At 45.4% G+C, this 24647-nt stretch overlaps 1 protein-coding gene across 3 annotated transcripts in view; it reads right to left on the minus strand.

The window, feature by feature from the left end:
- FAM184B (family with sequence similarity 184 member B) overlaps positions 1-24647 on the minus strand; it is a 151003-nt gene that overhangs the window by 72476 nt on the left and 53880 nt on the right. For all 3 annotated transcript variants that reach the window (XM_054485848.2, XM_054485847.2, XM_063663551.1), the window contains exons 2-5: positions 5394-6146; positions 4204-4339; positions 2298-2437; positions 1535-1741 (exon numbers count right to left, since the gene is read on the minus strand). In XM_054485848.2, the coding sequence (XP_054341823.1) occupies positions 1535-1741; positions 2298-2437; positions 4204-4339; positions 5394-6146 (1236 nt within the window). The remainder of the gene's footprint in view (positions 1-1534; positions 1742-2297; positions 2438-4203; positions 4340-5393; positions 6147-24647) is intronic.

Below are 24647 nucleotides of genomic sequence, written 5' to 3' on the forward strand. Positions count from 1 at the left end.
GAGAGAGAGACCCTGTCTCAAAAAAAAAAAACAAAAAAAGAAATTAACAATACCTACCATATCTTGAACTTTCATTACATGCTTTGCACTAAGGGTTTATATATACTATAATACCATATTTAATTTACATAATAAGCCCTTGAAGTATTTAGCCCTATTTTAGAAATCAGGCTTTAGGCCAGGCACAGTGGCTTACGCCTGTAATCCCAGGACTTTGGGAGGCCAAGGAGGGTGGATCACGAGGTCAAGAGATCGAGACCAACCTGGCCAACATGGTGAAACCCCGTCTCTACTAAAAATACAAAAATTAGCTGGGTGTGGTGGCACATGCCTGTGGTCCCAGCTACTTGGGAGGCTGAGGCGGAAGAATTGCTTGAACCCGGCAGGTGGAGTTTGCAGTGAGCCGAGATCGCGCCACTGCACTCCAGCCTGGTGACAGACCAAGACTCCGTTTCAAGAAAAAAAAAAAAAATAGAAAAAAGAAAAAAAGAAATCAGGCTGCAGAGAGGTTATATGACCTGTCTACAGTCACACAGCTTGTGTCAGGGTTAAGACTTAGATCCAAGACTAGTCTTGATCTTTCACGAGTTCATTTAACACATAATCTTGAGTATTTACTACTCGTAACCCCCACACAACAGTGCATGCCCCAGTGATACAGGATTATCTTTCAGTGGACACTCAAAGCTGGTACTCCAGAATCTTGGGCTATAAAGAGGCCTCCTTGTAATAATTAAACAAAGCATTCCACCTACGTTCACAACGATATTGCTTCATATTTCATTCTTTTCTGAAATCTTCACATATGTTACTTACTTATTCCAGCAAACACAAGAGATGAGGCTTTGCATGCCTTGCCAGCAGAAAGCCACCCTGTATGGAGGGAGAGTGGAACAGCACACACAGACAGAATTTTCCCTCACTTTGGCACGCTGCTGATTAATCACCTGAACCGACCTGCCGCCCACGTGTCCTAGGTACCAGGATACGCCTTGTGTCTTCACGTGGTTCCTCATTAAATCCTTGCAGCTACTCTACAAGGTGCTATTATTATCATCCTCCATTTTACAAATTAGGATCCTGAGGCACGTGGAATTTCCCTCTGTGGGGGCCCAGGTTAAATCACTTGCAGTGTGGTGATAGAGTGGGGAATTGGATCCAGGAAGTCCTCCAGGCATGAATTTTTGGTTCATGTTATTTCTCTGTGTGTTTTTGCAGAGTAAGTAGAGTTGAATTTCCCTAAGTTCACCACTCATGACACAATTCCACCCCATGTCAATGACTCCAGGCCTATAGGAGTGTCCCCCTGTCTCCTCCAAAAGACCCTGAACTCCCTTTGGGGAAGGCATAGGGAGCTTTGCTATCTATCATAACTGTACTTTTCATCTGTGTGTATTTAGAGAATAAGCTTACATTTGTACAGAGCAGGAGCTCAGTAAATGTTTGAGGAAGAAAAGAAGGAACAAAAAAGGAAAGAAAGGAGGTGGGAGAAAGAAAAAAGAACCAGAACAGTTTCTATGGAAGTAGGTCTCACCTTCTGCAGTTTCTTTCTTTCAGCCTCCACGGACGAGCGAACGGATTTGATTTCCACGGTGTGCTTCTTTACCAAGTCTTCCAGTCGCTTCACTAGCTGGTCTTTGAGATGTTTCTTCTCCTCTTCTGTCTGATGTTTGATTTTACGAAGGTCTTCTTCATATTGTTGCTTCATATATTCTGTCTCAGCACTTGCCTCTTCCTTGGTCTATAAAAAGAAAAAGGACCTTGTAAAACCACTGGGGAGGGGTGAGGAGCAGGGAATCACCATTTCCTTCCATACAACTTTTACAACGTTTATATACTGTAACACAGTATATAAACACAGCATGTAGCACAAGGTGCAATCAATTTTACAAGACTATATATTTGATGTTAGTAAAAGTCTCCACCACTGGAAAAGGGCTTTTTGGAATGGTGTATCTATTATCATGAGATCAGATATTTCAGCCCATACTATGGTAGATTTTAAATACTGCTTTGCTTCTTTTGACTGGGAACATGCATTGAGATCCTAAGCCAGTTTCCAGTTTCCCAGAAGCCGATGATATAGCACTGGGAGGATTCTGCTACATTCTCAGTCTCCTGGTTTCTGGTGGCATGGAGTAGGCAGTAAGCTGGCTGGAATTCTACTCCAGGAACTACGGGTTCTGCTGATTCCAAGTGGATCCACTATGTTTGGGGACTGGCCTCTACCTGATGCTTATAATAGATAGCAAAGCTCTCTGTGCCTTCTCCATCCCCAGGGCTGGGTCAGACACTACCTGCATATCTGTGCCTCCTTTCATGCAAGGGCACTCCTTGAGACAGCTTTGATTCTGCTGAGGATGAAGATTGCCGGCTTCCAAGTCATTCTCTTCCCCCAGGACTTCGTTCTCTGAAACTAGCTCAGTCTTCACGGCATCTGCAAGCATACATTTCAGCATTATTTGGAATGCTCTTGGCCATGGCCTCTTGTTCAAGGCTTTCTGCTGTCAGGCCCCTGTTCCGCTTTTCAACCACTTTATCCAACATCCCCTGTGTAATTCCTGCCCTGTGGTCTGCTGGCCCTGAAGCATGGTCAAGGTAGCAATTCTCATCTCTTCTCAAGAAGCCCCGTGAGCTTAAATAACTGCCCTGCTCTCCCTTCCTAAATAACCTCCAAATCTTTTTGACTGCAGTTTCTATCGGTTAAAAAAATTGAGCATGTTTCAAATATATGTTCTTTTAATAGGAATTTAAAGGATGAAACAAAAACAAATATTTAATATAAGCAGAATGGCTAAGTTTTCCTCCTATATTCTCTGAAGTACTCATGTCCCACTTTTGAGACCTCTGCTCGAAACCCACAACACCTTTCTGGTTCCTGCAGAACCAGTACCTCCCCTTCTCTGCACCTTTCTGCCCCACGGTGGCTTCTTTCCCATGCACGTTATTCGTCTGCTGCCTGGGCTATGTCTATGATACCAAAGCACGCTGTGGGCTGTAAGGTACAGGCCCATGAGCTCCCTGAAGGCAGCTCCCAGGTTTTGTGCCTTTGTTATATCTCCCAGTGTCAAGAGCTTTCTGTTGAGGGGCCTAGGGGAAGGCACTTAGAATCATGTATTTTTGGATACAAGCAAGAGCTCTGTCACCAACCAGTTGGCTGACCTTGAGCCAGCCACTTATCCTTTCTTGGTCTCATTTCTTCATCTGTAACATGAAAGATTGGCAATACTTTTTGGTCTAGGCATGGTGGCTAACGCCTGTAATCCCAGCACTTTGGGAGGCCAAGGTGGGAAGATCACTTGAGCCCCAAATTTCAAGACGATACTTTGTATTTAATTTAATTTTTTTTTTTTTTTTGAGAGGGAGTTTTGTTGTTATTGCCCAGGCTGGAGTGCAATGGCCCAGTCTCGGCTCACTGCAACCTCTGCCTCCAGGGCTCAAGTGAGTCCTCTGCCTCAGCCTCCCAAGTAGCTGGGATTACAGGCACCCATCACTGTGCTTGGCTAATTTTCTTGTATTTTTAGTAGAGACAGGTTTATACCATGTTTGCTAGGCTGGTCTCGAACTCCTGATCTCAGGTTATCCACCTGCCTTGGCCTCCCGAAGTGCTGGGATTTTAAGCATGAGCCACCATGCCTGGCCTGTATTTAATTTTTTATTTTTATTTTTTCATAGAGATGGAGTCTCACTATGTTGCCCAGGCTGGTCTCAAAGTCCTGGGCTGAAGTAGCCCTCCCTCCTCAGCCTCCTAAAGTGTTGGGATTATAGGCATGAGCCACCATCAATCTGCCCAACCAGATTGACAATACTTATCACATAAGATTATTGGAAAGACTCAATAGCATAATTGTGTTAAATGATGTTAAAAGCATAAAGCATTGTGTAAGTGGTGGGGGGTGAAGCGAGTCAGTGCTAAGAATTTCAGGCACTGTGGTAAGCCTGGTGGGGAAATATTTGGGGGCAAGGGGTCCTTTCACATCACACCTTTTAGATGTCCAACCTGAGCCAGCTCCAGGTGAGGCAGCTGTAGGTGTCAGCTCATCTGTAACCTGCAGGGATAGGTCTCAACCACCAGGTAGGTCAGATCAAGCAGCCCTGCCCCTCCTCTCTGCTCCCTTAGCAGGCTTAAGGCTGCCAGTAGCACCAGACCAACCTGGCAGCTAACCTTGGGTCTTTTAAGGAAATCATTCCAGGGCATCTCACCTGTCTGCTGTGTCCCACGACACTCTTGCAGCATCATTCTGTCTTTGGCAACAGCCAGCTTCTCCCCAAGTTTTTTTGCAGTGCCTTTCAAGTCTGAATTCTCCTGTCGAGCCTCCTTAAGCTGCACATCCAGGTCCTAAACAGACAGGAAGGGTCCCATTTCTCTGGTTATAGCTCTGTATAGAGACATCCTGTGTACACAGAATAGCCATCAGACCTGAAAGGCAGGTATATGCACAGCAGAAGCCCTGAATCAGTGGAATTCAGTGGCCCAGAGCTCATCAAATCCCTCCTCATCCTCTGGCCTTCCTTTACTGAGGATTAAATGAGATAAAGTGGTTAAAAAAAAAAAATGCTCAGGGAGTGTTAGAAATGTTAACTGCTGCTACTTGTAGAGATGGGGCTCTGTGGTTTTGTGGGGCTCACATAACTGAATCATCCATGATCCTGCTCTCTATAAACACAAAGTCCTGGGAATTTTAGGTTGCTATGAAACTAACAGGGGCTTTAGAATCAGGCTGACCTGAGTTCGAACACTTATTAGCCACGTGCCAGTGTAGGCTAGTCCTTATGCCTCTCAATTTCAGTCTTAGCTTCTCATCTGTAGACTGTAGGTTTCCAGGTTCTCCAACGTTAGGGACCAAGTCTAACTCACCACGTGTCCCTTGCCCATAGCCCTGGGCCTGGCAGATAGTCAGTGTTCAATAAATATCTGTGGGCGGGGCGCAGTGGCTCAAGTCTGTGATCCCAGCACTTTGGGAGGCTGAAGCAGGCGGATCACCTGAGGTCAGGAGTTGGAGACCAGCCTGGCCAACATGGCGAGACCCCGTCTGTACTAAAAATACAAAAATTAGCTGGGTGTGGTGGTGGGCGCCTGTATTCCCAGCTACTAGTGAGGCTGAGGCAGGAGAATTGCTTGAACCTGGGCCATGGAGATTGCAGTGAGCTGAGATCGCAACACTGCACTCCTGCCTGGGTGACAGAGTGAGGCTCCGTCTCAAAAATAAGCAAACAAAATAGTGTCTGTGTGTGGTGTGTGTGGAATGAATGTAGGTGAATTCAGTGGAGATAATAGGGCTCACCTCCGTAGAAGGCAAGTGCTTAGCACAATGGCTGATCTATAGCAGGTTCACAATAAGCCGCCCTGCTGATTTATCCCTTTGGGGTTGTAAGAAGAGATGCTGCTTTACCTGAATCCTCTCCTTCAGCTTCTGGGCGTACTTCTTCAGGTCACTTATCTTGCGGCCTCTGTGCTCCAGGTCTCCTTCCAGCTTCCGGACCTGAGCCTGCAGGGCCGACTCCTGGACCTGGAAGTTCTTGCGGAGGTCCGACTCCTTCTCCTGCCACTGCCACAGGGCCTGGCTCACCGACTGCTGCATGGCCTGCCGGATGGCCTCGTTTTCCCTCTCGTAGGTGGCCTGCAGCTCCTCGGCCTTGCGGGCGTAGTCCTTGCTCAGCTGCTGGTTCTCCACTCGCAGCCGCTGCACCTCTAGCAGGACCTCCTGCATCTCCGGGCCCTGGCCTGGCTCTGACTTGGTTTCAGGGCTCTCCTGGGGCAGCCGGCCCCGCGGGGTAGCCTCGTGGCTCGTCAGGTGCTGAAGCCTCCTCTCGTAGTCAGCCTTGAGCTCCAGCATTTCCCTGGAGAGCGTGAGTACTCGCTCGGCGTGCTCCGCCTCCACCCTCAGCTCTCTCTCCTTCGTCTCCAGCCTGCATGAGGCCGACTCAGCCAGCGCCTCCTGCGTCAGCCTCTTCTGCAGCTCCAGGGCGCTCTCCAGGGCCTGGATGCGTTGGAGAAGGGCCTCCTCCTCTGCGCAGCTCTGTTCCTGCAGGAGCCTGGCCTTGGTCTCTGCCACCGCATTCTGGAGCTCCTCCTGGTGCGCTTCCCGCAGCGCCTCCATGCTGGCCTCAGCCTCATCCTGGCGGGTGTTCAGGGCATAAATCACCTGCAGGAAAATCAACAGAGCCCAGTTAGGGTGAGGGGGCTGGGGTGTGGGAGGGCTGAGCGGACAGAGCAATATTCTCCTGCATGGCGGTTGATCTGCACAAGTGGCACCTGTGCAGAAGAGGATTTGTGTGCAGGGAATTTATTAGAAACTGTTCCCAGGAGAAGCCAGTGAGAGAGCTGGAAAGTGCGACAGGGAAGGACTTGGATTGGGGGCAAAGGGGTGACATTGCATAAAGGCCCCAGAGAGGGCAGCTTTGGCCGAATTCCGAAGGGGACCTCTGCAGTATGGTGAGAATCCACGGAAGAGTTTTAAAGCAGAGCAGTGATGTCATCTCATATGTTCAGAAGGAACACTTTGGAATGCAAACCCCTGAACAAAACATTTAGAAAACTGGACAGAGGCCAGGCATGGTGGCTCACGGCTGTAATCCCAGCACTTCGAGAGGCAGAGGCAGGCGGATCACCTGAGGTCAGGAGTTCAAGACCAGCCTAGCCAACATGGCGATCTGGTCTCTACTGAAAGTACAAAAATTAGCTGAGTGTGGTGGCGCGCCCCTGTAATCCCAGCTACTCGGGAGGCTGAGGCAGGAGACTCACTTGAACCCAGCAGGCAGAGGTTGCAGCGAGCTGAGATCACACCATTGCACTCCAGCCTGGGCAAAAAAGAGTGAAACTCCATCACAAAACAAAACAAAACAAAACAAAAAAACAAAACCTGGACAGAGCAATATATAAAAAGGCCAGTATAACTTGAAAATCAGCTAATGTAATACCCCACATCAACAGAGTAAAGGACAAAAACCACAGGATTGTCTCAATAGACACAGAAAAAAATATTTGACAAAATTAAACATCTTTGCATGATAAAAAACACTCAACAAGCAAGGCACAGAAGGGACTCTTCTCAGCCTCATAAGGCACATCTAGGAAAAGTCCCCAGTTAACACCATACTCAATAGTCTAAGACTAAATGCTTCCCTTGTAGGATCAGGAACAAGACAAAGATGTCTGTTCTCCCACTTTTAACACAAAAGAAAAAAAAAGAATGCTTTCTTTGCTGTGTGAAGAACTGAATGAAGTAAGACAGGAGCACAGTGAGAAGCCCGGGAATGAAGAATGACTCCTAGGATGCTGGCCTGAGCCACAGGTCGGTGTTTCCTGAAATGGGAAAAACTGTAGGTAGAACAGGTAAGCAGAAGAAAATCGGGAAGTCTAATTTGGACATGGTAAGTTTGATGTGCCTCCGGACATACTAGTGGAGACGGCACCAAGGCATAAGCAGAGATAAATGTCCAGTGCTCAGAGGAGGGAACCTGAGCTACAGATGAAGGGGGTGGAATCAGGAGAGTTTTGTTGCTGTTTGCTTGATGAGAGATTCCAGAACATATTTGTAGGATGATGGGAATGACCCCATGGAGAATCCAGAAGTTGAAGCCAGGCACAGTGGCTTATGCCTGTAATCCCAGCACTTTGGAGGCTGAGGCGGGCGGATCACATGGTCAGGAGTTCGAGACCAGCCTGGCCAATATGGTGAAACCCCGCCTCTACTAAAAGTACAAAAATTAGCTGGGCATGGGGCAGGCGCTTGTACTTCCAGTTACTGGGGAGGCTGAGGGAGGAGAATCGCTTGAACCCGGGAGGTGGAGGTTGCAGTGAGCAGAGATTGCGCCACTGCACTCCAGCCTGGGCGATAGAGCTAGACTCGGTCTCAAAAAAAAAAAAAAAAAAAAAAAATCTGGGCATGGTGGCACATGCCTGTGATCTCAGTTACTTGGGAGGCTGAGGTGGGAGGATCACTTGGGCCCGGGGGGATTGAGGCTACAGTGAGCCGTGATCCTGCCACTGCACTCCAGCCTGGGTGACGGAGTGAGACCCTGCTTCAAAAACAAAACAAACAGAAGTTGAAGCCCCAGGGATAACAATAGATAATAAAGGGCCAAAATCCCTGAGAACGGTACCACAGAGATTGGTTTTAAGAGCCATGAGAACACATCCTCATGGGGATAGGATGGAAGGAAGAGGTGGAGACAGGTGTGTGGCACTTGGGACAGGTGAATGAGGGAGCTCTCATCTTGTAGACATGAGAAGGTGGCTTCTACATTCTCAATGGAATGAGACAAGGTCACTAACAGTGAGCTGAGATGGAGGACAGGAAGAAAGCATAGAGGTGTGAGGTGTGAGAAGTTGTGAACTCATTTTTAGGAAGGCGGAAGCCAGTGGTCTAGTTTACAGTGTGGCATCAGAAGTTGTGTTGAGTTACAGTTCTCTGTGCTTCGCTGTGAGATTTTCCTCAGGTCATCTGAATGAGTTCAGAGAAGGACAGGAAGGATGGATGGGTTATCTGGAGTTGGACTTTTATTTGGTGGGTGTGACAGAAAGAGAAGACAAAGTATTTTCAAGGGCCAGCAAGCTGGAAAGATGGAGCAGAAGTAGTTTTTAGGTGATGACAAGGCCAAGTGGTAAAGGGAGCGTGTGACTGAGGCCAAGTAGAGGAAAAGATAACTGGAGATAAGGGGGTCAAAGACAGAAATCCAGGGCAGGGTGAACCCCACATGAGACGTCCTCACTGAGAACAATGCAAGAGAAGCTGGTCTGGTGTAGACGCCGTGGAGTCAGATGCCAAACACGACACTGGCTGCCTCAGGCATTTACAATCAGAAAAGTTTTCCTGAAGACTCCCCACCACACCCTTTCACACGGATTTACTTTTAGCCTTTGTGGGTTGTTGGTTTTTCCTTATCCATGAGGCTGTCTATTGAACTAGACTCTAACTTCATTGCCAAATTCCTATTGCTGATTCACCCATGGTTTTCAAACTGCACTCCTTGTAGTCTTGAGTTCTCTGATGGAGGTCAGGGCAACGTCGGGGATCCTGGGGGAGGTTGAGCAAGTGGGGACCCCCCCATCAACCAGTGAAGAGCTTTCACACTCAGCCTTCCCTAGCATAGAGTTTAGAAAACAAAAAAAAGCTTTGTGTGGCTTTAAAAAAAAGTCAAAAACTAGAGGCTTAGAAAATTATGAAATGGAAAATAGACCACTTGGGAATAGTATATGAGAAGAAGTTTTGGGTATCACTGTATGCCTGTGTGTCCGTGCATGTGTGCGTTAATTACAAAATCATCATTGAAGGCCAGATGGTACCACTAGAGGTGACATGTGTAATAGATTTAACAACGGTTTACCTGGAGGCTGCAGATGTTGAAGAAAGTGTGTACGTATATCCAGGACACAGCCTAAGATCTTATTTTGCATTGTCTCTGTCTGATATAGCCATCAGTTTTTTGTCTGTCTTCCTTGCCAGAATGTAAGCTCCAGGAGAGAGAAGCTTGGTCTTCCTTGTTCATTACTCTCCATCCCCAGTGCCTGGCTCAGTGGATACTCTAAAAATTATTATGTGAATGAGTGAATAAAGGAGTCAGAACTCAATCTTGAAGAATGTAACTCAAGGTGTGAGATGAGTTTGACATCTTGTGAAGTCCTGGGAGAATAAGCACTACCTTGAGAACCATGAAGCCAACACTCTGTCATGGACAGGAGAAGGAAGTCCCCTGGTCCTTCCAGGAAGATCCCACAATGAAATGAAGTGCTGTCTCCAAAACTCCTCCCTCTCATCACTTGGTGCACAGGATTTGGCCACTTCTGTTAATTTCTGTGACCTCCTAATGACTTCCATCCAAGAATACATCTGGAAGCTGAAATTGGTTTCCCATTGGCTATAATTTATGTTAATAACAAATACCATTTTAATCAAATTTACTATGTGCCTAGCACAGGGATAGGTGCTATATACACATTCATAATCTCAGAGGATCCTAATGGCAACCCTGCAATTTGGTATCTTTCTGAGCAATTGAGGTTCAGAGAAGTTCAGTAACTTTTGCGAAGTCCCAGAGATAAGAAGGTTTGAGTAACACTGAAGCACACATTCCACGCATGGTGCCACACTGCATCTCACCATCTCACTCAGTCATTTATTCATTCGCGGATTCACTGCACATCTCGGATGTGGCAGGCTCTGTGCTGGGCACTGGGGTTACATGCTGGCCAATAAGACAACTGAATTTGCAGCCTCAGAAATATTATAATTCAGTAGGAGAGTCAGACAAGAAAATGGAAAGTTTCAATGCACTGCGATGAGTGCTACGAGAGGATTCATCACCAGTTACTATGGAAACACAGAGGAAGTGGTCTGGGAGGAAAGAAGACTTCCCAGAAAAAGTGGGCCTTGCCTCCTCATCCTTGGGGTGGCCAATCCCCTTTTCCATGTCAAGCTGCACATGGACAAGAACAATATCACTTCTTTGGGCTGCTTGATAGCACTTGGTATACAGTTGAGTACACAGTAGGTTCACAGTAAGTATTTGCTATGGGGCTGCTGTAGGTCATCAAGGATTCACGCTTTCCTTCCACAGCGAAGAGCTGCTGCAGAACAGCCATTGAGCAGAGGCCCCATTTCCTAGCTCTTTTCATTTAGGTGAGGTCCTATGACTGGTGATTGCCAATGGAATTTGGGTAGACGGGGTGATGTGTGTCATCCTGGGGCCGATGTGGGGACATTAAGAAGGGCTTATGTCCTCTCCACAGTTTCTTTTTTCATCTGCAAACTTAATGCAGAGGAGTCAGAGGCCTTAGAGGAAGGCAGAGTTCAAGATGGAAGGCATCCGAGCCCTGAAGGACTAGGGAGAAGGCCACCTACTCCCTCAGGAACACTGTGTGTCATCAATCTTTACATCAATAACTACCGTGTTGAGCCTCTGACATCTTGGCATTTATCTGTAACTGCATCTATTAGTACCTGTTTGGGGTCCCTGAGACTAACTCCAGGTTTAACCACTGATTAGAGGACTCAGAGGACTCAGTATATAGCCATGCTTGGGGCTATGATTTATGACAGTAAAAGGTACAAAGCAAAATCAGCTGAAAGGAAACATGCATGGGATGAAATCTGGAGGAAATCTAGTGGCAAGCTTCCAAGATGCCCACCCAAAATTAACAGAAAATCAGATTCAGGGTGAGGGTAGCAGAGAGGGTACCACACGGTGGGCTCACAATATCTAAGGGCACTTTGGCATGTTCACATGGAGCTACAGTGTCTGGCAACCAAAGTCCCCAAATCCAACAAAACATGGTATCCCTTGGGGACACCAAGGATCTGCCTGAACTGTTCTGTTAGGCTGACATCTGGTAAATGGTTTCTCCCCTCCCCTTCCCCTCACCTCCCTGCACAGAAGGTTACTCATATATCCTTTCAGGGATAGTGTGTGCATAAACAAGAATGTTATGTTACGTACTCCATATCACATATTTTCACCGTCTTTTATACACATACACATTCATCTGTACCTTGATTTTTTTTAAAATTCATAATAGATTTTAGAGACCATGCTATTTCTGTACATAAAGAAATTAATGTTGGGGCCAGGCGCAGTGGCTCACACCTGTAATCCCAGCACTTTGGGATGCCAAAGTGGGCAGATTGCTTGAGGTCAGGAGTTCAAGACCAGCCTGGCCAACATGGTGAAACCCCATCTCCATTAAAAATTTAAAAATTAGCTGTGCATGGTGGTGTGCACCTGTAATCCCAGCTACCTGGGAGGCTGAGGCAGGAGAATCACTTGAACCTGGGAGGTGGAGGTTGCAGTGAGCCGAGACTGCACCACTGTCACTCCAGCCTGGGTGAGAGAGTGATACTCTGTCTCAAAAAACAAAAATAAAAACAAAAAAATGAAATTAATGTGGTCAAAAGACACAAAATTTCAGTTAAAGGAATAAGTTTAAGAGATCTTTCATATAGCACAGTGACTGCAGTTAATAACAATATACTGTATATTTGAAAATTGCTAAGAGAGCAGATTTTAAGTGTTCTCACCACAAAAAATGATAAGCTTGTGGGGTAATGCGTATGTTAAATGGCCTGATTTAGCCACTCCATCACATATGCATACATCAAAACATCATGCTGGAAACCATAAATGTACACAATTTTTACTTGTCAGTTTAAAAAAAAGAGATTTCTCATTTTAATTTTTGGCTGCTTCATGTGCCATTGTGTAAGCTATAATTTATTACTCTGCCTCCTTCTGAGAGCTGTTAAGTAGTTTCTGTGGGAGATTATCGACATGTTTCTCATTTCACCGTTATTAAGTAAAATTTTCTTTACTCTTTTTTCCATTTCTGCCAGTAAGCCTGAAGTCTGCTTTTTGCTTATAAATGCAACTAATAAAATTCCAATGCCTGGCCTTAAAAAACTCATCTTCATAATTAATACAGGAGCCTCAGGAAGAGATGAAAGAGGAAGGAGGACAACATACCTGCCATCTTGTGTCATAAAACTAGCTCAAAGAATGTTGAGAATGCTTGCAAGCATCCAGTGTGTCTTCCTGTGCAATGTGGAGACGTGTGCAAGTGTTCACCACTGACCATGCAAGGGCACTCCTGGGACTGCTCCCCAGGGCATGTGCTTGCTCTTACCACATCCTCTCTTTTCTCCACCCTCTCCACTCCCTTCCCCTCATTCTATACTTGTTCCCTGAGCTTCACCCTTTTTCCTCTCCTAGGTTTTTTCATTTGTTTGTTTTTTGAGAGACAGGGTCTCTCTCTATGTCCCAGGCTGGAGTGCAGTGGTGTTATTATGGCTCACTGCAGCCTTGACATCCTGGGCTCAAGTGCTCCTCCCACCTCAGCCTCCTGAGTACCTGGGATGACAGGTGCACACCACCATGCCTGGATGATTATTTCATTTTATTTTTTAGAGACAGGGTCTCATTATGTTGCCCAGGTTGGTCTCGAACTCCTGGGCTCAAGTGATCTGCCTGCCTTAGCCTCCAAGAGTGCTGGGATTATAGGTGTGAGACACTGTGCCCAGCCCTCTCCTAGTTTAACAGTCTCTTTTCATCTTAACATCTGTCCTTTTTCAGCCTGTCCCTCATGGTCAATCATTTCAATTACATTCTTGTTGACAACTCCAATCCCCTGCTCAGCTCATTTTTAGCCTTGCATTCTTGGCATTCTCAATACCAGAGCTTACCCCTTTTTTATTTTATTTTATCTACTCTACTCTACTCTACTCTACTCTACTCTACTCTACTCTACTCTACTCTACTCTACTCTACTCTACTCTACTCTACTCTACTCCTCTACTCTACTTTACTCTACTCTACTCTACTCTACTCTACTCTACTCTACTCTACTCTACTCTATTCTATTCTATTCTATTCTATTCTATTCTATTCTATTCTTGTCTCCCTCTGTCTTCCAGGCTGAAGTGCAGTGGTGTGATCTTGGCTGACTGCAACCTCTGTCTCCTGAGTCCAAGCGAGTCTCCTGCCTCAGTCTGAGTAGCTGGGACTAAAGGCACATGCCACCATACCTGGCTAGTTTTTTGTATTTTTTAGTAAAGATGGGGTTTCACCATGTTGGCCAGGCTGGTCTAGATCTCCTGACCTCAGGTGATCCACCTGCCTCAGCCTCCCAAAGTGCTAGGATTATCAGTGAGAGACACCGCACCCTGCCCAGAACTTATCTTTTAAAATGTGCTCAAGTTATTTCACCTCTCTGAAGCTCAGTTTTCTTGCCTGTAAAATCAAGAGAATCCAGGCCTGGTTTTTGCGAGGATCAAATAGGATAATATATCTTAGGTGTCTGGCACATAGTAAATACTTATTAAACATTTCTTCCTTCCCTCCTCTCTCACCCCATCTCCTCCAAAGGAAAGGTCCCATGTTTTAGAGACACAATCTCCTCCAGCTTGTTCTGAGTGTCTGAAATCATTGAGCAGATTTTGAGCAGCCCGCTCTTCTCCTGGGCTTCATGCCTCACAGGTCGCTTGGCAACTCTTCTGCCATCTGCTTGCTTGCTTTCACTCACCACCTTCTACACCGGAACATCAGACTGCTCCAGGCCTCATTTATAAACCCACCTCCTACGGGGGAGGCTGACTTCAGAATCCATCAAGGCACATAAATAATTCAGCAGCCAAGAGAAATTCTGAGCAAGTCAAAACGACTTCCTAAGAGTTTTAGAAATCCACTGCTGATGGGTTGACTTCAGAGGAGATTTCAGCAGAGACCTGTTAGGGTCGCAGAGATTGAGTGTTGTAGGTTTAACAAGGCTCTAATTAACGGCTTTTAAGCATCAGATCCTGATGAAAGTTTTCATCAAGTTTGGCAGCAGGAATCAGAATTGAAATGAAAAAGAAAAAAAAAGGACATAATATCTGTTGAGGGCCCAGAGCATGACATTCACTGGGCCAGATAATTTACATGTGTCTTTTCAATTAATCTATTTAGGTTAATTGAAATTCGCAAAAAGTAATAGCAAAAACCGTGATTACTTTTAAACCAATCTAATAACAGTTCTACAAAGTGAATGTTTTTATGCTTAGCCTTATTCTACAGATGGGGCTAACTTCATAAATAGGGGTAATATAATAGAACTCCACCTTTTTCTAGATGTGTGACCTTCAGTAAGTTGCTGAACCTGAGTCTCAGTTACCTTATCCATGATATGGGGAGAGTTTTGTTTGGAGATCAAATCACATCATGAACCAAAAACCCTTCACAGCACTCTTGAGCACTTAACCCTTCTTAAGCACTTAAGAAATGTCATTAGTTATGATTTTTACTATTATCGGTATTACTGCCAGAAGTCATTGAGCTAAAAAGTGAGAGTGCTGGGATTCAAATCCAAATCCTTCTGGGTCCAAAGTTAAAAGAGTAGAATCATACCTTGTTTAGAAAAAAAAGCTGATAATATGCTTTTACTTAATGTTTTTGCAGCATTTCCTATATGCCTGGCATGATACTAGGCACTGGAAAAACAGAATGAATAAGACCATTCTGTTGAGGTGCTTATAGGCTAGTTAAGTGTGGCAGACTACATTATTTGTCCATATAATAATGTTCCCCCTTTCTTTCCCCTTCCTTGCCATGGTCTGTGGATGGCATTTATTTGTCTTCCCTATTGATGTTGAACTTGGCTGTGTGACTTGCTTTGGCCAAGGGAATGCGAGTGGACTTGTTGCAAGCAAAGGCTTTTGATATGTTTATGTGCTTTGGCTTGCCCTCTTGCACTTCTATCACTTGCTACAAGAAAAGCCTGTGCTGGGTACCCACAGGTCCCAGAATGAGAGACACGGAGCAGGCTGGACCCCACCCCAGAGTGTGGAATGCAACTGGCTCAGCCAAATCCAGCTGAAAGCAGCTGAACAGCAGCGAAACTGAGCAGGAAATAACTCACTGCTGTAGCCATTGAGATTTAGAGTTGTTTGTTATACAGCATTACTGCAGGAATATCTGCCTAATACACAAAGTAAGATAGAAAAGAAAGCCAATTAGTATGTACAGTAGTCGTCCCTTATCTGAGGGGGATACCTTCCAAGATGCCCACTGGATGTCTGAAACCTTGGCTAGTACAACCTGTATAGACACTATGTTTTTTCCTATACATATGTACATACCTGTGATAAGGCTTAATTTATAAATTAGGCACAATAAGAGGTTAACAACAATCACTAGTAATAAAATAGAACAATTATAACAATGTACTAGCATCACTGCTTTTGAGCTTTGGGGCCATTATGAGGTAAGAATAAGGCTTACGTACTTGAAAACAAGCACTGTGACAGTTGATCTGATAATCGAGACAGCTACTAGTGACTAATGGGCAGGTAGGGACTACAGAGCCGATACTCTGGACAAGGGGATGATTCACATCCCAGGAGGGACAGAGGAGGATGGCACAAGATTTCATCATGCTACTCACAGCAACAAACAATTTAAAACTTATGAATTGTTTATTTCTGGAATTTTCCATTTAATATTTTCAGGCCTTCCTTGGTTCACCTTGGGTAACTAAAACCTTGGAAAGCAAAACCACAGAAAAAAAGGGACTACTGTCTAGGGGTATTTCAAGTACTTTGCTAAAAGTCAGCAGAGGTGCAGAGAAAGGCACAGGGGAAGAAAGGATCACATTGTTCCAGTAATCCCCCCTTTTCTCCTTCATTACCATTAGTGGATCACTCCTATCAACACATAAATGTGCTGTAATTTTTATCATGAACAAAAATCTTTATTTTAACCCCACATTCTCCATTTTTCTACACCCCTTTATAGCAAACTCCTCAAACACTCTATAACCATTGTTACTAATTTCTCAACTTCCCTATTCCTCTTGAATTCTCTGCAATCAGGCTTTTAAACCAACTAATCCACTCAAACAGCTGATCAGAGTCACTAGTGATCTCCATGTTACTAAAACAATAGCCAGTTCTCAGTCTTCATCTGTTCAACTTTTCAGCAGTATTAGAGCTAATGAATCACTCCCTCTTCTTGAAACATTGTCTTCTCTTGGCTTCCGCAACAGGACACACTCCTACTGACCGCTGACCACTCCTTCTCATCTCTTCGGCTAGTTACATCCTCCTCAACTTCCATCCTTCACATAGGAATGCCCCAGAGCGTTAGCCTCAGTCTGTTTCTATTCTTTTGCAAAAATTCCCTTGGGATCTCACTCAATTCCATGATTTAATGCATTCTCTATTTGCTAACGACTCCCAAATTTACATGACCAGGCTGGACCTGCGACCTGAACGTCATACTCATGTATTCTGTTGCTTACCAATATCTCTACTTGGATATTGAATCTGCAGCTCAAATTTAATTCTGGATTTTTCATTTAATACCTGCTCTTCCCACAATATTCCTCATCTCATTTCACAGGAACTCCTTTCTTTCAATTGCTAACGTCAAAAATTTTAGAATCAACAAATAAGCACGTGAAAGGATGCTCAACATCTTTAATCATTAGGGAAATGCAACTCAAAACCACAATGAGATAGCACTTCATGCTCATTAGAATGGCTATCATCACAAAAAGAGAAATGTTGGTGAGGATGTGGAAAAATTGGAGCCCCTGTACATTGCTGGTGGGAATGTAAAATGGTGTAGCCACTGTGGAAAACAGTATGCTGGTTTCTCAAAAAATTAAACATAAGGCCGGGTGCGGTGGCTCATGTCTGTAATCCCAGCACTTTGGGAGGCTGAGGCAGGCAGATCATTAGGTCAGGAGTTCAAGACCATCCTGGCCAACATGGTGAAACCCTGTCTCTACTAAAAATGCAAAAATTAGCTGGGTGTGGTGGTGCACCCCTGTGTTCCCAGCTGCTCGAGAGGCTGAGGCAGAGGAATCACTTGAACCAGGGAGTTGGAGGTTGCAATGAGCTGAGATCAAGCCACTGCACTCCAGCCTGGTGACAGAGCAACACTTCATCAAAAAAAAAAAAAAAAAAAAGAAAAAGAAATTAAACATAGAATTTCATATGATCTAGTAATTCCATTTGCTTGTCTTTCTCTCTAAAATATAAATTACATGCAGGTGAAAAAGTTCATCTGCAGAGTTCACTACCAGATCCCCAAAGAGTGGCTGGCTCATGGAAAGGACCCTAATTTTTGTTGAACGAGTAAAAAATCTTGGCCGGGCGCAGTGGCTTACGCCTGTAATCCCAGCACTTTGGGAGGCCGAGGCAGGCGGATCACGAGGTCAGGAGATCGAGACCATCCTGGCTAACACTGTGAAACCCCGTCTCTACTAAAAATACAAAAAAATTAGCCAGGCGTAGTGGCGGGCGCCTGTAGTCCCAGCTACTCAGGAGGCTGAGGCAGGAGAATGGCGTGAACCTGGGAGGAGGAGCTTGCAGTGAGCTGAGATTGCGCCACTGCACTCCAGCCTGGGCGACAGAGAAAGACTGTCTCAAAAAAAAAAAAAAAAAAAAAAACCCAAAAAACTCTTTGCTCTAGCAGAAAGGGCATCTGAGTGCAGAGGATACCCAAGTTGGGTTTGGAAAGGTGAGCAAATGTCACCCAGGTGGACAGGAAGGGGAAGAAAATACTGGTAAGAGAAGTACCATGAGCAGGAAGTAGCACAAAGGCATGACATAGAGTAGACTATAAAGACATGCGAGGGGCGTCCTCCAGGGCAGAGCCGGGTGAAGAGCATTGACAGGGGAGAGGAGCACACCATGACACGATGCTGGACAGGTGGGCAGGGGTCAGACCCTCACAAGTCCAGCATCCATGTTAGCGAGTGCTGACTTTGTCCTGTTTGCTAGCACGTGGTGATCATGCAGACTTCCAGGCCCTGCCCCAGACAGCCTGATGTGGAGAGTCTGGGGGAGGTCCCGAGATATGCATTTTTAACATTCCCTCGCAATGGGCCTAAGATCTGAAAGCCAGATGGATGCATACTTTGGAGACCTGTGGTATGTGTTCCATGCAGAAAGTTTCTCTCACAAGATTCGGCCTCTTGGGAGCTAGGGGGAATAACACTGCATCTCATAACTGCATCTCTGGAATCGTTACAGAGAGCAGTCTGGATGAGATGCGGGCAGGAAGAAGAGTTAAGGAAGGGGCCAGGGAAGGGAGTTTGGGCTAGAGAGTTGTCCAGGAGGAGGAGTGGTAGGGCCAGTGACTCGCTGGGTGTGGAGAGGGGGAGACAGAAGAGTCCAGAAGATTCTGCAGCTTGTGTGACTGAGGGTATGGCTATCCCACTTCTACTGGGAAGCAGAGCTTCCTGGGATTGCGGGACATCAAAAGGCCACAGTCACTGCTCTTGACTCACATCCCTGCACACAGAGCGGAGCTTTAGTGTTCTGGGGACCAAGTCAGAAAAGAGGACTAACTAAACCGCCAGAAGGAAGCCCTGGATTCGGGTGCTGAGAGGTCTGGGGCGAGCAGAGGTTGTGTGGTTGTCGTCCCTTCCTTTAAGAAAACAGGCTCAAACAGGTCCCCAACAAAGCTGGGCTCCTTCCAGCAAATGAGCTTGGAATGGATTTCTAGATAGATCCAAAACGCTAATTAAAATCTCATCATTGCTCATCAGAGAGCTGTTGCTAGGCGCCTCGCTGCACATGGCATTGAGCTGTGAGACATCAGCTTCTGAGTAATTGAAACCCAACTGTTCTCCAAACCAATTTAGTCTGAGACTTAGCTGAAAGATGAGGGTGGGCTCCCAGGAAGGTTCTTAATGAGAGCCCCACCGTCTACAGGCCCAGTCCAACCCTCACACAGAACACAGGCCTGGACTCTTTCCCAGGGAGTCTCCCCACTGCATAAGATGGGGGTCTGGAAAGGGATCATCTTGTTTATTTCAAATCTCGAATGACTTGCTTAGAGTTTTTTGGAAAGCGCCCTTGGTTGGCCAACCTGGTTAATAAACATGTGTATGTGTGAATGATTTTTTTTATGAATAAAAACAATACAAAGAAATCTTAACACTTTTCATAGGAAATATTATGAGAGAGAATTAATCCAAGTGGGAGCATCAAACCCTATAACCATGCATACAAATGGAATTGTGAAAATTCAAACGCAGACAGAGCAGCTCTTCAAGTTCACCTCTTTGTATGCCGATTTTACATATTTAAATCCTGAAAGCAGCTTTTGTGTGCAGATCTAAATAGACACGCATATCCATTTTTCCATATGAATGGTGTAACAATGTGTGCTACCATTATTTTTACATAGCACTTTCCAGTTCACCAACCAACTTTACAAGGTAAACTCTGCAGCATGATAAATATAAATATATTGAATGCTCGTTCTAAATGAATTTTTACTTTTGCCACTATTCTCAGCAGAGAAAAATCTCTTTAACTATTTTCTAGTTCATTTATTGTAGCTTCTGCAAAATCCTCAAATAAGCAGTATGCTTCAAGTTATGTATTATTGTCCAAACAACACCATCACAAAACCCAAACATCCATTTATGATACTCAGGCCACCTTTGCCACTTGTCTTCCCAGCAATGGCTGAATTTCTGTGCTCTGACTGCATGTGGCCTAGAGTGTAGCAGCAAGTAGTTCTGCTAACGATTCTGTTGAATTCTCAGTTTATGGGTTATGGGTCAGATGCTGCTCACTTAACCTGCACATCAGAAATGGAAGGGCCACACTGGGTCAAGTCCATGGCCAGCCCTTCTCTTGTTTCTGACTTATGCTCTCAGTAGCGTCTGTATACAGTCCGTGACAGTCTGCCAGGCCAGAGAGAAAAGGGACATACAATAAAGGAGTCCTAGGAAGGGTGGTCTGGAGGAAATGATTCCAGAAATGTCTAGGCAGGACAGGGAGCAAGCTTGCCCTCCACTTTACACAGCCAAATGTTCTTACTGTTGCTGTGATGTTCATTCCCAGCATTCCCAGAAGAACTTTATGCAAGGTCGAATTCAAGAGCTCATTTCTGAAAGGGTAGAGTGCCTGCCACCACATGACCTCTTTTGTTCGTGCCCTGTGGTTCCCTGTCTGCTGGATGGAAGCTTCCGGTAGCACGTCATCACATCCAGGGGCAGCAAGACTCTCTTAAACAAGGTACAATCTTGTTCCAAGTTTGTTTCAGGATCACACATGCCACCACTATACAATTTATCCATGTAATCAAAAACCACTTGTACCCCTGAAGCTAATGAAAGTTTTTAAAAAGAGGGAGGCAAAAAAACAAACAAAATCACACACACACACACACTCACACACACACTCTTACATACACATGCATATGTATCGACAAAGGAAAGGGTCAAGAATACACCAAAACGTGACAGTGGTTATCTTTAGATGGTAAGATTATGGGTGATCAATTTTTCTTCTTCTTTTTGTTTTTATGCATTCCCTAATTTTTCTATGATGCACATGCACTTCAATTATCATCGAGTTGTATTTTTTAAGGCTAAGGGTATATCATCAAAATACTCCCCATTAGTTAATCCACAAGTACATAAGCCCGGGATACAGCCCTGGGAGGAGAAACAGATCCTGACAAGGAAGGGCCAAGTCCTGAGGCCTCCCTTGAGGGATTTGGCTCTGGCTGTGCTGTGTCCACCCGGCTGGTGAGAAACCAAAATTGGTCTGTTTTAGTCTGAGCAGCCCAATTACAGTAAATGTGTTGTCTCTTCCACCAAGAAACTTGGTTCCATGGAGGAAAAGAGTTTAAGAGAGTCTTGCTGCTGCTGATGTAACGAGGTACTACCATCCAGCAGGCAGGGAACCACACGGCACAAACAACAGAGGCCATGTGGTTGCAGGCACTCTGCGCTTGCCGAAATGAGCTCCTGAATTCAACCTCGCATAAAGCTCTTCTGAGAATGAATGTCACAACAACAGTAAGAAGATCTGGCTTTGTAAAGTGGAGGGCAAGCTTGCTCTCTGTCCTGCCTAAATATTTCTGTAATCATTTCCTCCAGACCACCCTTCCTAGGACTCCTATATTCTATGTGCATTCTCTCCCTGGCCTGGCTAGAGTGTTCTTTCTAAATCGAAGGGCTGACTACAAGACAGTCTTGCTTAATACTCCGTGGAGGCTCCTCATCCACCCCAGGAGTGGCTCTCAATCTCTATCTGCTCCCACGTACCTGAGGGTAAGGCCTGGTCTCTGGGGGACTCACTGCTGCAGAGCCTGCTGGCTTTGTGAGGCAGGGTCATGACTTAGTCACCTTTGTGTCCCAATGGCAAACATAGGGTCAGGCAATGTGCAGGCACACGGCAGGTCCTCAGGGACAGGAACTAGCAGGGACTGTTTGTTACTCAGTATTGTATCCTCACTACCAAGCAGAACCCTGGTCCAGGATTCAACAGATGGTAAGTGAATGAGTGAATAAATGGTGAAAAAATGAATGAAGAATTCTGTATGACAGAGAGGGGACACCAGTTAGATGTGTTATGTGCAAGTGGATTTACGCAGTGCTGCCTGGGAAAAAGAGGCATGTAATTATTATCCCCACTTAGCCGATTTAAGAAATGCGATTTCTCTCATCCCAGATACCAACGTCAAAAAGTAATAGAAACTACTCTTTCACAAACATCTAGTAGCACCAAATATGTGTCAGGTCCTGAATCCAGGGCTGTTTTCATTCAGTTCAAATCTGGTAGCTGTCTTTAGGGTCATGCACACTCCTATTAGCACATTTGAAGGTGAGGGTCTGGGAAGTTGCCAGTGTGGGTTGGATAACAGGGTTAAGTGTAAAGGCATCTCCATTTTCACTAACGGTGACAGTCTCCCTTTTTCTTGGCTGTGTTCCCTGAGCCAGTCGTATAATGTCTGTCAGTACTGGAAGGCAGAAAGTGGCATTTAGTACATATTCCTGAAAGTATTTCCTTGCCTTTTTAAAAAGAAAGGCCCAGGGGTTGTGGCATAATGCCCTCTCAGGATGGCTTGGTCAGATCCTTCTTGTCCAGTGAAAATCTGTGAGATTCCTTTTAAAATCATTATGTTTCAGCAACCAAATCCCATATATGTACGGATTTACTAATCAAAACTCTTCTTTTTTTTTTCGTGACAGAGTCTTGCTCTGTCACCCAGGCTGGAGTGCAGTGGCACGATCTCTGCTTACTGTAAGCTCCGCCTCCCAGGTTCATGCCATTCTCCTGCCTCAGCCTCCTGAGTAGCTGGGACTGCAGGCACCTGTCACCACGCCCGGCTAATTTTTTTGTATTTTCAGTAGAGACGGGGTTTCACTGTGTTAGCCAGGATGGTCTCGATCTCCTGACCTCGTGATCTGGCTGCCTCAGCGTCCCAAAGTGCTGGGATTACAGGTGTGAGCCACCGCACCCGGCCCACTAATCAAAACTCTTCTATATACAAAACCAGATTCCCAAATCCATTAGCTTGGGTTAAAGGAAATTTATTGGCTCATATACCTGAAAAGCCCAAAGCCAGGGCTAGCTCCAGACATGAGCTCTTAAATGATGTCTTTTTGTTTTCTTTTGTTTTGGTTTTTTTGGGACAGAGTTTCGCCCTTGTTGCCCAGGCTGGAGTGCCATGGCGTGATCTCAGCTCACTGCAACCTCTGCTTCCCAGGTTCAAGAGACTCTTGTGCCTCAGCCTCCTGAGTAGCTGGGATTACAGGCATGCGCCACCACGCTTGGCTAATTTTTGTATTTTTAGTAGAGATGGGGTTTCATCATGTTGGTCAGGCTGGTCTCAAACTCCTGACCTCAGGTAAGCCACCCGCCTCAGCCTCCCAAAATGTTGGGATTACAGGTGTGAGCCACTGTGTCCGGCCAAATGATGTCATTTTGACTCTACCTTTCCCCATCCCATAGTTTTGCTTTCCTCTGAGTTGGCTTTATTCCTTGGTAGGCTCTTGACAAAGCAGCCACAGGCAGCTTCAGGATTTTATTTTCCCAGCTCAGCCTGCCCCAGGAAAGAGAGCTCCTCTTTGTCAATAGTCCCAACAAAAGCTCCAAAGCTAACTCTATTGATCTGGCTAGTGTCATGGATCTAATGCTGATGGATCCCTGTGGCCAATGTGATAGAATATTCTGACTGGCTAATTTCAGGTTGCATGGGATCCAGGAGAATGGGGTTGACCTGCCTCAATCACACGGAATGAAGACTGAATCAGGGTACCTGCTCAGTATCTCAGAGGAAATTAGAAACCTGGTGCCAGGACACACATAGATTCTGTGTCAGTAAGAACAGATACATGCTACAGCCAGCACTCCTGACCCTTCTAAGTAAACTCAGTATGACTCACTGAACACTAACTTCAGAACTGGAGGAGACAGAACAAAAGATTAGGACTCGGTCCCTACTCTCACACAGGACATGAGAAGGATGCATACACACACACGGTCATGTGAAACCTCCAGGCAGAAAGATGGCACAGGATGAAGGCTCTGCAGGACACCAGAGGAGGCACCAGGACAGCTGACAAGAGACCTGAGTCCCAAGACCCAGCTCTGTCCCTCTCAAGCAGTGTGAACTTAGGTAAGTCCTACAGTCTCTCTGAGAAAACTAAGTTTCATTTCCTAATGTATTAGTCTGTTCTCACACTGCTATAAAGATACTAGCTGAGACTGGGTAATTTGTAAACAAAAGGGGTTTAATTGACTCACAGTTCCACATGGCTGGGGAGGCCTCAGGAAACTTACAATCATGGCAGAAGGTGAAGGGGAAGCAGGCACCTTCTTCACAAGGTGGCAGGGGAGAGAGTGAGTTCAGGGGAAATTGCCACTTTTAAATCATCAGATCTTGTGAGAACTCCTTCATTTTCAGATAAACAGAACTCATGAGAACTCACAATCATGAGAACAGCATGGGAAACACCACCCCCAAGATCGAACCACTTCCCACCAAGTCCTTCCCTTGACATATTGGGATTACAATTCAAGATAAGATTTCGGTGGGGACACAGAGCCAAACCATATCGCCTAATAAATGAAATGGTCAAACTAACCTGATATTTCCCAAAGGGAATTAAAGTGACAAAGGGTCAAATAAGCTTGGGGAGAGTTTGGTTAGCTCTGTTATAAAGACATTCACTTAACTGTCTTTAACCCAGCAGTTGGCCATTGAGTTCTTATTTAAAAAAAAAAAAATTACAATGAGTCCAGGCGTGATGGCTCATACTTGTAATCCCAGCACTTTCAAAGGCTGAGGTGGGAGGATCACTTAAATCTAGGAGTTTGAGACCAGCCTGAGTAATAAAGTGAGACCCTGTCTCTACAAAATTA

The sequence above is a fragment of the Pongo pygmaeus genome, chromosome 3 (genome assembly GCF_028885625.2).
Source record: "Pongo pygmaeus isolate AG05252 chromosome 3, NHGRI_mPonPyg2-v2.0_pri, whole genome shotgun sequence".
In the NCBI taxonomy this organism is placed as follows: domain Eukaryota; kingdom Metazoa; phylum Chordata; class Mammalia; order Primates; family Hominidae; genus Pongo; species Pongo pygmaeus.